The sequence below is a fragment of the Macaca thibetana genome, chromosome 2 (genome assembly GCF_024542745.1).
Source record: "Macaca thibetana thibetana isolate TM-01 chromosome 2, ASM2454274v1, whole genome shotgun sequence".
Classification (NCBI taxonomy): domain Eukaryota; kingdom Metazoa; phylum Chordata; class Mammalia; order Primates; family Cercopithecidae; genus Macaca; species Macaca thibetana.
In genome coordinates this window covers 33,654,078-33,666,929 of record NC_065579.1, presented here as the reverse complement: position 1 = coordinate 33,666,929, position 12,852 = coordinate 33,654,078, and the positions used below count along the sequence as shown (strand labels likewise).

The window sequence follows — 12,852 nt, the reverse complement described above, 5'->3', positions numbered from 1 at the left end:
ACAAAAGAGTTTCATGCATATTTCCCATTTCATTACACAAATTACTACGAAGGTATGTACTCAAGGGTCCAGATTTAATAAAATTAATTTTTACTGCTTTATCAAGAACACTCTTAAGAGAAACATGAAAGAAAACAAGGACTGTTAACAAAGTTTGGTGCTATTACTTTGATTTGTGCTAAGGCCCTAATAATTTCACCCACCAGTGTTTTCGTGCCATTAATGCCAAAAGTCTATAATTAAAAGACAAATAATGTTCTAGTATTATTAAAATGGTTGCGACCACACATACCCCTTGAACAGGTCTCAGGGATTTCTGGGAGACTGCAAGCAAAATAGTTCAAGAGCTGCAACTCCTCAATAATAGCTACAGTGTTCTTAAGCATAACATAGTGCTTTTACTTGCTACAAATTTTTTATATAACAATGATAGGGGGCAAAAAGGAAAAAGATGAGAAAATAGTTCAATGAAAGCTAGAATAACCTAGCTAGAAAGAATAAAATCATCTATAGTATATGTATGCAGTAAATACAGCATGCACTGTAAGAAATATTTTTAATTCCACATGTCAGGCTTTAGTTCACAACTCGTCAAAATATATTCTCAACTGCAAAGTGAAAGAAATTTAAAATTTAATCAGATAATTATAAAATTTCGTATCTGTGAAAATTATCACATTGCTAAAGAATTTTCATGTGTGCTAGTCACAGACTTTTGAACATTACTCAAAATTACTGTAACTATAATAAAAGCGGAAGTTAAGCCAGTTGCTCACACCTGTAATTTTGACACTCTGGGGAGGCCAAGGTGGGAGGATCACTTGAGGCCAGGAGTTTGAGACCAGCCTGGGCAACATAGCAAGACCCTGTCTTTACAAAAATTTTGTAAAATTGCTGGGGGTGTTAGCATACACCTGTAGTCCCAACTACTCAGGATGCTGAGGCAGAAGATAGCTTGAGCCCAGGAGTTTGGGGCTGCAATGAGTCATGACTATACCACTGCACTCCAGCCTAGGCAATAGAAGAAGAAACTGTCTCAACAAAAAGAATAAAATTAAAGCAGAATTTGGACACTGAAAAAAATCTGAGAGCATTTCTCAATTTATTTTCCAAAATAAAAACCAATCCCAATTTATACACTTACTCAACAGATCAAAAATAGGTAATTTTTTTCTTACCACAGTGATACTGACGGCATCATCAAACTGATGCATTAAAACACTGATGACTGCAGAAGCCAGAAGCAGCATAATAAGGGGATTTTTAAACTGAAAGTAAAAACAAATAGCAATTCAACACAGTTTTGTACATGACAGTTCGCTCAGCAAAGGCTTAAAAAAAAAAAAAAAGAAAGAAAAACCATAAGAGTATGACTAGAAAATTACAAAAGTCTATACTTGGTTTATTTTATGTATCTCTTCAATTAACAAAAAAAAAAAAAAAAAAAAAAGTTTATACTTAACTATGTTTAAAAGCTTTGTAACAGTTTCTTTTCAGAAAAAAAAAAAAAAAAGAAAATTAAATAACAATACTTAAAACTAAGAATTAACCAATTCCTTATAGTATACAGCAATTTTTGGTATATTAATTTAATAAATATAGCTGTTCTGAATTTCTACTGAGGCTAGAAAAAGCAGAAGATGATATTTAAGCTAAAAATTTAGGTTAAATACTAAATAGAACACTGAGATTCAAACATTTCTCAAGTAAGTACATTGGTATAGATTACGATTCTGTGGCTGACTCACATATCACAGAAAAATTTCCTCCTCTCCACAAAAGAAACTGAAGATTTTCCTCAAGGCTAGCTTTCCTGGTTTCTAGCTACCGGAGAAAATCATATCTAAAGAAAAGGACTATAGCATCAACCTGATCAGAAAGCATTTAAATGACCTCACACCAGAGTCAACCCCAAATTCTTCCAGTTGGACATTCTATTCCTTGAAGCTCTGATGTTAGAATCTCTTCCTCTGCTAAAGTGTTACATCACTGTCAAAGTTGCGAAGTAACAGACTAGGCTACAAAGAATCCGTCCCACCAGAAAGCCCCAGCCCTTAGATACCATAGCTCTGAGGTTACATGCCACCACCTCCAAAGTCCCTTTATGGTTCCATTCCCTGGAACAAGTCCCAATCCATGTCACATCAGAATCCTATAAGAAACTTTTAACAATACCAATGCCCAGATTCACACCAAATTAATTAAATCAAAATCTTTAGGCATAAGGCCCAGGCTTTAGCATTTTTTAACCCTCCCCAAGTGATTCTAATGAGGATTTTAAAAAAATAGTAATAAGTTAAACCGCCCTAACAAAACAACACTACAACTGCAATATGGTTCAGGGCTAACCAACCAGAAACCTGACTGAGTCAGAGTACCTAGGTTTGAATCCAGCTGCTGGCACCTGTGTGTCACCTTAATCTTTTTAAGCTCCAGATTCTTCATCTGGTAAAACAGAGCATTATACCAAAGAACTGTTAAAAGGATTAACTAAGAATGTACATTAAAACACCATGTAAACCAAAAAACGTTCTTAAAAATGTTAGCTATTAACACCACACTTTGAGGGCAAGCCCCATGATCTTTTTTATTTTCCCCTGAAAAAGCTGTGCCACATTACTAAGCACACCACTTGATAGATGGCAGGCTGCAGAGGAGGAAAGAGTCACCCAGTGCTTTATGATTACGATGACTATTGACTGTTATTTGTTTGGTTGTGCTTAACTACATTACAAGCACTATTTAATTCTCACAGGCATCCCAAGGGGCAGGTGCTCTAGCTTTGATAACAGGATCAAGAAAGTAAAACATTAAATCATACTGCCTAGGGATAAGTCAAATCATTACAATTTATAAATCCAGAGTAAACTATGTCAATACTTTCTGAAGTCTTGGTAATGTAGGAATGTGGTAACTGTGAAAATACAAAGACACATACAAATAATATTCCATAAAAATAAGACAGATACACACGAGGTTCATCTAACCTTTAAAATTCCAGTGTTGCTACTTTAGACAAACTCATTTGCAAAATTAAGCCTGGCAAATTTAAGTTCATTAGCAGAAAAGGCACTTTAGAAAAGAAAAGTTACACACAGATCTTTTTAGAAAGACTGCAGGTTAAAAGGCACAGATATTTACTAAAAAGAAATTTTTAGCAAAAAATGTTTGTTTAGCAAACCAACCCAATTACTTCAAAACTAATCCTAGTAACCTGTACCTTTTAACATTAACACAATCATTATCAAGACAAAAACTGCCTAGAATAAGTCTTTCCTAAAAATTGGGATGAAAAAATATAAATATCATCTACTGAGAGCTAACTATCTCCTGTAAGGTTACCATCACCATTTTATAGATAAGGATCAGAGGATAATAAAGACCATACAACTGATGTAAGAAATGAAGGTGTAATTTGTACCCAGGTAGCTTGAGTTTCACTTACCTAACTTACTTTTTACTAGTTTTCTGAGCTGGTCATGATTACCCTAAAAAATATTGCCATTCCTATCATTTAAATAGTGTAGGTTTGATATCAGCAAGGACACTACTGTCAATAGTATTATCTTTGTGTAATATATCCATATGGAAAATGTTGTCTTTAAGATTTGCATACTAAAAATACAGGAATTCCCAACCTAACAGTAAGACCCAAAAAATGAAAAATTTTAGGTAAAAAAATCTAAAAATTATTTCCTTTCTCCATAAACAATATCACCAAAGTAAGCAACTAAATAACAGAAGTCCATGTATTAATAAATTACACAGTAGAAGAGGAAGTAAAAGTATCTCACCTGAGAAATATACTTCTTCCACAGTGGCTCATCTTCACTAATATCAAACTCATTCCAGCCATGAAAGGCTCGCCTATGACTAACTTCGCATTTGTTTAGACCATTCTGAAGATCAGCCTGTTAAGAGTTTATATATGAAAGTTACTGAAAATGTTAGCACAGAAAAGAAAAACACAAAAAAGCACATAACATAAAGTATGGTCATATTTATAGAAACTACAACACTCAAAACTAGTCTATTATGAGAGCAACCTATCAGTGGTTGCCTGGGGCCCTGGGGCCAGAAGGGATACATAGAGAGGGAGAGATTAATTACAAAGGGTCATGGGGGAGCCTTCTGGAGTGATAAAGATGTTCTATCTTAATGGTGGTGGTGATTACATTTGTCAAAATGCAAACTGTACACTTTAAAAAAGTACATTGTATTTTATGTAAATTATATCTCAACAAAATTGATGATTTTTAAAAAAATGTAAACAAAAAGGCAGAGTTTACCAAACCAAATTTAGGGAGAAAAATAAACAACACAACCAGCCACAAGACTTAGAGAAAGCATAACAGTACATTTTAATTAGCTTTTTCCTTTTCATCGTTGTTCAGCTGTTTTCTAAAATTAGTTTCTCCAAAAGAACGTTCAAGGGGCCATAAATGCCTTCCTTGTTCTCTGGGCCTATCAAAACCCTGGGGTTGGTATTAATTTTTACTTTTGGACTGTGTAATTATTTCATGCTGAAATTTGTGCTTCCTAAATTACTCAAAAGTAAGGAAGTTAAGATGGACTTCTTCTTGGAACAGTTTATGTTCTATAAACACTACCTACATCCTTCAGTTATTGTCTCTCATGATTTAGTATTCTAACTATTAAAGAATAAAATTATCTGTACCCCCAAAATAGTTGCCCTGACCAAACGGTTATTATAACACAGTCCAATAATGGAGCCCTTCAAAACAAACATATTACAAATAAGTGGTTTTAAAGCAGAGTATAAATACAATAACAACAACAATAACAAAACTAAAAAAGGATACCCATTTTTTAATGCTATCACTAAAATATGCGACTGTTGAAGGAAAAATAAAAAATATTATCTTTTTTATGTTTCAATAGATACTACTTTTGAAAACCAGAAAGAGCCTATATAAGCAATTATAGATTATTTGCAATTCTAAACCTATACTTAGTTTTTACTTTACCTTAGAAAACCCTTATCAAAAAAAAGATAAACTCCTACCACTACTTACGTTAATTATTTTCCTAATCCAACAAATCCTTACACAGCACTAATATAGTTCCTAGAAATGCTATTATGTTCTAGAGCTGCACTGTCCAATCAGGTAGCCACTAAGCCACCTGTAGCTATTTAAATAAATTTAAATTAAATTAAAGTCAGTTTCTCCACCACACTAGCCACATTTCAAGTCATAAAGTCATGTTTAATTCTGTCAAGTTTAACCCCATGTCAAGCTCAACAGTCCTATAAGTCAACTTGTGGCTACTATGCTGAACGGCACAGAACAGAATAGTTTTATCACTGAAGAAAATTAAATTAGACAGCACTGATTTATAGAATCTAAGTGACTGACTTTATACCATCTAGTCCCTTCCTCCCCACTAATCACTTACTTGGAGAATGCTTGCAACTTCGCTCACTGGTAATTCACTTGCTTTTTTTGATGTCAATACAGGAATCATTGTCTCATTTTCACCATTAGGTATTTTTTGAAAACGTGCAACCTAGGAAGTAAAACCAAAGAAAAAATATTCGAATACAGCAAACAAGTGTAATGCAGTCTAGAGTAATAAAAATGCCAAAGTTCACAGCAACTAATTTTCCAGTTAGAAAAACATTTCAGACTAATTATGTATCTAGTCCTAATAGGAAAGACAATTTTATACTAACCACATGCTACTTCTCAAGAAAATACATTTCAAAAACTAAGCCATCAGTGTCCAGCTAGAACACAAAATTATCACATTGAAAGAAAAACATACTATTTCTCCACCAACATAAGAGTAAAAAGTAAAACAGATGTCCTGTCTAGCAGATCCTGATGATTACAAATAATCATAATCCTCTAAACTCATTATGTTTAACATGCAAGACAAAGTACAGCTAAGCGTTCTCCATTTTAACTACTCCTCTTAGTCAGTCAGCTCATAGCTGATGTACCCAGGAAAGACAACTGGCTACTCTTCCAACGCACCACGACAACAAGTCAGACTTTAAGAGCTACTCACAAACTAGGAGAAAAACAAGAAGTAAAAGAGACCAGATAAGCAAAGGATGCACAGGTTAGTGAAGGGGGCTGGAGGGAAGGGTGGGGAAAGCTGTGAACAAGCATAGTCACGAGATAGTAGTAATCAAGGTACCTACTTGATGCAGCTTCGTAAGTAAATACCTGTATCTACAAAAAACTGTTTAACACAATTCTAGAAATAAATCCTCAATACAGATTTGCTTTGGGTCCTAAGCTGAGATTCTTTACAGACAAAAAGTTTTGAGTGAAAATAGGAGGACAAAAATTGCCCACTATTGAAACTTAAGAGACGAAAACACTTGAATTGCCACACATCCACTCGATTAAAATAATACGAAAACTAAAACGATCATCTTACTGCCAAGATACAAGTTTTTAAGCTTTCAGGTAAGATCTTTTCAACCTTGGATAATTAACATTTTTAGGATAAAATATTTCCCTAAAACTTTTAAAGCAGTATCTTTAAGCAAATGAAATCAAAGAAGATTCTACTACATTAGAGTGTCATTACAGAGGCCTGCATGGATTACTCCAAAAAATGGTAAATTGCTGAGGAAAAAAATCTTCTCTCAGTATGACTGAGTTTCTGGAACAATCAAATTCAGGTTTTCTAATCTTATTTATGTAAAAAGTACAGTTGGATGTTTCAATACTTTAAAACAAACAGCAGTAGTATTTTTCAACTTTTAATGAGGAGATACAGGTGAATAAATATGAGGAAACTAGAGACAGATTACCTTTCTTTACTGCGAATTACTGAAATTATTTTATAGCATAATATTTTTACATAATTAAGAAATGTAAAAACTTAGAGGAAAGATTAGGAATTTTACAAAAGCCACACACAGGTTTTAGAGACACTGAAATGCTCGTATTTCAAATCTATAAAACAAACTAGGACAGGGGAAAGACTTCACTAAACCATTCCTAAGTAAAACACTGGAGAAGATTCCCCCCAAAATGATTTAAATCTTAAAACAATGAGAATTGAAATAGCTGACATGGTTATTTTATCTTGTGAGATCATAAAGCAAAATTAAGAAGAATCAAGTATATTTACACTGCCTGCAGTGACAAAGAGATCAAAAAAATCTCTTATTTCTAAGATTTCCCAAACCTTAGCTTCTTCATACATAACCTGGGGATAATATTGCTAAACAGAGATGTTTGAGGATTAAATACACTAACACAGCATTTGACTTACCACTAGTAAGAGCTCAAATGACAGCTATTAATACTTTTGTTCCAACAAGGTCAATAAAGACTAAACAAGGTGAGTAAAGTCAGTTCATGATAATTCCCTATTAATGTTTACTTTTCTATCAATAATATATTGGAAACTGCTAACTCTAGTAGCCAGTATGCAATATGACAGTCTTACTCATAAAATGTTTCTCAAGTAATCCTTTGGTAGTTGGTACATAGATAGGGTCTACATTTGAACACACTTTACATAAAACCCTTCGGGGACATTCCATGGGCTCAAAGTAGCTGTAAATCTGCAGAGTAGGAAATTGTATTATTTCATATAATAAACAATAAAACACTAAAGGGGCATCATACTCTTTAAATACATAAAGGACTGCTCTGAGATGCTCTCCAGCTGCAACCACACTTCCCTCAAGTGTATTCACAAGTGGAGAAGTACTAAGCAACAGAAAAGAAAGATGGTAAAGTCCACCCCAGAATGCCAGGCCATATTTAACTTTGTCATTCCACATGAGTACTGCGTGGAGTAGAAGGTAGCAGAAACTCATTTCAGGAATACAAGGAGATGAAGAGCAATAAGGCATGTAGGTGTTTCAATGAAGAACATGGAAGCTGCCCATTTGGAGAGAACTGTTCCAAGTCTGCCTACCCTGATGGTGGTACAAAGGAGCCAGAGACAGAAAACGGGAACATAAACAGATACAGGGCCCAAGGAAGGAACCAACTCTGGGAGCTCACTGAGGAAACAGAACAGCAACCCCTTTGGCAACAGTGAACAAGAGTCTTTCATCTTTAAGCTAGGTGAGACGCTGCTTAAGCTCTGTCTGCAGGTGGGGATGATGACCGACAGTCTCTGACGATGAATGCAGCTTGTTTCATGATAAGCTAGATGATTTTTACAATTTGAATATACAGCAACTTTGCATGGCGTGTGAACTGGTCTGCTGAGACTCAGATGGTGGCTGTACCCTGTAGTAGTATAGCAGTTGCCTGTTTCTCTCCTAGGCAGGCCTAATCAACTCCAGGTGCAGTCATCATAATTTTTACCCAGAGCTGGTTTTCTTCATCCCTCACCTTTCCCCAAGGAATATACTGTTTTCTCTATTTTAAAAAAAGTTAAAAAGGCTGGGCGCGGTGGCTCACGCCTGTAATCCCAGCACTTTGGGAGGCCAAGGTGGGCAGATCACGAGGTCAGGAGATCGAGACCATCCTGGCTAACACAGTGAAACCCCCGTCTCTACTAAAAATACAAAAAATTAGCCAGGCGTGGTGGCGGGCACCTGTAGTCCCAGCTACTCGGGAAGCTGAGGCAGGAGAATGGCGTGAACCCGGGAGGCAGAGCTTGCAGTGAGCCAAGATCGCGCCACTGCACTCCAGCCTGGACAACAGAGTGAGACTCCACCTCAAAAAAAAAAAAAAAAAGTTAAAAAAAATCTAGTTTTCTTGTAAAATGAATTTAACTACCAGTTAATATACGTAGGTTTGTTGTTTTACCTGTTTTCAACCAGATTCACATAGTACTTATATAGCGTTTATGAACTTTCCATATTCATTTTTAGGACACCAGGTACAAAACTAAAAGCACTGGTCCTGCTTTGGGGTCCAAGAATAGAGGTGAAGGGTAAAAGAATCTGATGTGGCAAGTAGACTTCTGCTACAGACTGAAGAGGTGGGTCCTTGAGATTTCCAGTGAAATCTGTACATCTGTGTTTATATGTTTGTTTTCTACCAACATGGTATAATTCCTATTATGTGTACTTGTTCACTGGTTTCATTGCACACAAGACTACTACTGGGCAACCAAAACCAGGTGCAAATGTGTTGAGATGTTTAATGTGTTTCACATGATAGGAAAACTGTGAAAGAACACATATAAAGATTGCATGCATAAAATACACAGAGTTGGAAGGTGACGCCCAAGGGTCTTTGACAGACCTGGTGTGTGAGTGTGTGTGTGAGTGATAAGGTTCTCATCCCTGCATACATGTGACATTCCTAGCCTTAGTGGCAAAACTTTAATAGTTTGAGTCTAGTATGGCAGATACATTTTAAAGGATAAAGCAGTATATTGGTAGTTATTACTAAACAGCTGTGCTACTTTTGTCTACATATTTATAGAAATGAGGATTAGCCAGAGCAGTTAAAACAATCTGGTTATCCCATATAACACATACTGGGCCTTGGATATACTATTTTATTTAATGTTTTAGTATCACCTAGGCTCTCCAGTCCAAGTACTTTCTGAAAACCTTTGTCTCCTCATTGGAGTGATTTTGCTATCGAGTCTTTGTGTTTCTTTTTGTGTTTATTTGCCTTGTTCCATGCCTGAACTTTGTAGGTAGATACACGTTATTCAAAACTATTATCTAGATGCTCAAATTAAGATGGTGGATAGGAGGCAGGACTAGCTTTTACCTCCTGCTCCGACGGACAGAGCAACATGTGGAGACTCACCTTATGAACTTTTGCTACAATACAAGAACCACCACAGGAACATACCAGGAAAGCCAAGAGAATCCACAGATCCTTTGAAGAAACTGGATCCCCACTGCAGGTTCTCCAGGAGGCCTAAAAACTATGAGTCCGCTTGCTTTCTCAAGGGGGAGGATTGTGATCTGGGGCAAGTTATCTGCCCTGGTAACTGGCTGCCTGGAAAAAGACTGGGTGATGTTGGGGAGGCATGATGGGAGTGAGACCAGCCTTTAAGACCATGGGTTGCATGGAAGCAAGGTAAGGTCTGTAACTGCCAGCTTTCCCCCACTTCCCTGGTGACCTGTATGACTCAGCAGAGGCAGCCACAATCCCCCTGGGAATATAACTCCATTGGACTGGGAAGCACATCCTCACCCCTCCAACAGTAGCTGCAGTAAGCCCACCCAAGGAGAGACTGAGACACCCTTATCCCTGCCCCCACCTTGTAGTCTTTCTCTAGCTATCCTGGTAGCCAAAGACAAACGTCCATAATCTCTTGGAAACTCTATGGGCCTGCCCACTGCCTGAGAAACCTGAATACTTGACCAAGTGTCTCTAGGGCAAGTTTGCATCCTCCCTATAGCACCACAGCTGATATGCTCTTGAAAGCACCACTCCCAGCTGGAGGACAACCAACACAAAACCAGCACACTAAACAAAAACACAACCAAGGACCCTCACAGAGTCTACTTCACTCCCCAGCTACCTCCACCAGAGCAAGTCCTGGTTTCCACAGCTGCAAGACCTGAAAACGGATCACGTCACAGGACTTTTTACAGACACTCACCAGTACTACCCTGGCACCCACCCGGTAGCTCAACTGGGTGGCTAGACTCAGGAGAGCAAAAACAATCACTACAGTTTGGCTCTCAGGAAGCCCCATTCCTAGGGTAAAGGACACCACATCAAGAACCCCATTGGACAAAAGAAACTGAAAGCAGCCCTTGAATCCCAGATCTTCCCTCTGACATAAGTCTACCCAAACGAGAAGGAACCAGAAAACCAATTCTGGTAATGTGACAAAACAAGGTTCTTTAACACCACCAGAAGATCATACCAGCTCACCAGCAATGGATCCGAACAAAGATGAAATCTCTGAATTGCCAGAAAAAGAATTTAGAAGGCCAATTATTAAGCTAATCAAGGAGGCACCAGAGAAAACCGTTTTTTGTTTTGTTTTTTTTTTTGAGACAGAGTCTCATTTCATCACCCAGGTTGGAGAGCAGTGGTGCAATCTAGACATCCTGCAACCTTCGCCTCCTGGGTTCAGCTATTCTCCCACCTCAGGCTCCTAAGTAGCTGGGATTACAGGCGCCCACCACCACACCTGGCTGATTTTTCTATTTTAGTAGAGACACAGTTTCATCATGTTGGCCATGCTGGTCTTGAACTCCTGACCTCAAGCAATCCACCACTTATGCCTCCCAAGATGCTGGGATTACAGGTGTGAGCCACCACATCTGGCCTAGAAATAGCTATTTTTATATCAGACAAACTAGCCTTTAAAGCAACAACAGTTTTAAAAAGACAAAGAAGGACAGACATGGTGGCTCACGCCTGTAACCCCAGCACTTCGGGAGGCCGAGACAGGCGGATCATGAGGTCAGGAGTTCAAGACTAACATGGTAAAAACCCGTCTCTACTAAAAACACAAAATATTAGCCGAGCATGGCGGCATGTGCCTGTAATCCCAGCTACTCGGGAGGTTTAGGCAGGAAAATTGCTTGAACCTGGGAGGCAGAGGTTGCAGTGAGCTGAGGTCGTACCACTGCACTCCAGCCTGCGTGACAAAGCGAGACTCTGTCTCAAAAAAAAAAAAAGACAAAGAGGGACGTTATATAATGATAAAAGGACTAGTACAACAGGAAAATATCACAATCCTAAATATATATGCACCTAACACTGGAGCTCTCAAATTTATAAAACAATTACTACTAGGCCTAAGAAATGAGACAGATGGCAACACAAGAATAGTGGGGGAACTTCAATAATCCACTGACAACACTAGACAGGTCACCAAGACAGAAAGTCAAGAAAGAAACAATGGACTTAAGACTATACCCTACAACAAATAGACTTAACAGATATTTACAGAACATTTTACCCAACAATTGCAGAATATACATTCTTTTCACGAGCAGATGGAACATTCTCCAAGACAGACCATATGATATGCCACTAAATAAGACTCAATAAATTTAAGAAAACAGAAATTATATAAAGTATCCTCTCTGACCACAGTGGAATAAAACTGGAAATTAATTCCAAGAGGAACCCTCAAAACTACATAAATACATAGAAATTAAATAATCTTCTCTTGAATGATGACTTCAAGTCAATAATGAAACCAAAATGGAAATTTTAAAATTCTATGAACTGAGGGGTAAGAGTGACACAACTTATCAAAACCTCTGAGATAGAGCAAAAGCTGTGCTAAGAGGAAAGGTCACAGCATTAAATGTCTACATCAAAAAGTCTGAAAGAGCACGGACAACCTAAGGTCACACCTCAAAGAACTAGAGAACAAGAGCAAACCAAACCTAAGCCCAGCAGAAGAAAATAAGTAACAAAGATCAGAGCAGAACTAAATGAAATTGAAACAAAAAATTACAAAAGATAAATGAAACAAAAAGCTGGTCCTTTAAAAAAAAAAAAAAAAAAAAAACAAAATCAATAGACCATTAGCAACATTAACCAAGAAAAGAAGAGACAAATAAGCTCAATTAGAAATGAAACGGGAGATATTACAACTGATACCACAGAAATAGAAAAGATCATTCAAGGCTACTATAAACACCTTTACATGCACAAACTAGAAAATCTAGAGAAGATGGTTAATTTCCTGGAAATATACAACCCTCCTAGATTAAATCAGGAAGAAACAGAAACTCTGAACAGACCAATAACAAGTGGTGAGACTGAAACAGGAATGAAAAAATTGCCAAAAAAAAAAAAGTCCAGTACCAGATGGATTTATGGCTGAATTATTTCAGACATTCAAAGAAACTGGTACTACTGTTACTGAAACTATTCCTAAAGATAAAGAGGGAATCCTCCCTAAATCATTCTATGAAGCCAGTATCACCCTAACACCAAAACCAGGAAGCATATAACAAAA

The 12,852-nt window shown here is 37.1% G+C and overlaps 1 protein-coding gene across 9 annotated transcripts in view; it reads right to left on the bottom strand.

The window, feature by feature from the left end:
- Positions 1-12,852, bottom strand: part of ATP2C1 (ATPase secretory pathway Ca2+ transporting 1) — a 178,846-nt gene that overhangs the window by 81,647 nt on the left and 84,347 nt on the right. For all 9 annotated transcript variants that reach the window (XM_050777766.1, XM_050777726.1, XM_050777735.1 and 6 more), the window contains 3 exons: positions 5,419-5,529; positions 3,795-3,911; positions 1,179-1,268 (listed from right to left, as the gene is read on the bottom strand). In XM_050777766.1, coding sequence (XP_050633723.1) covers positions 1,179-1,268; positions 3,795-3,911; positions 5,419-5,487 — 276 coding nt within the window. In that variant the 5' untranslated portion in view covers positions 5,488-5,529. The remainder of the gene's footprint in view (positions 1-1,178; positions 1,269-3,794; positions 3,912-5,418; positions 5,530-12,852) is intronic.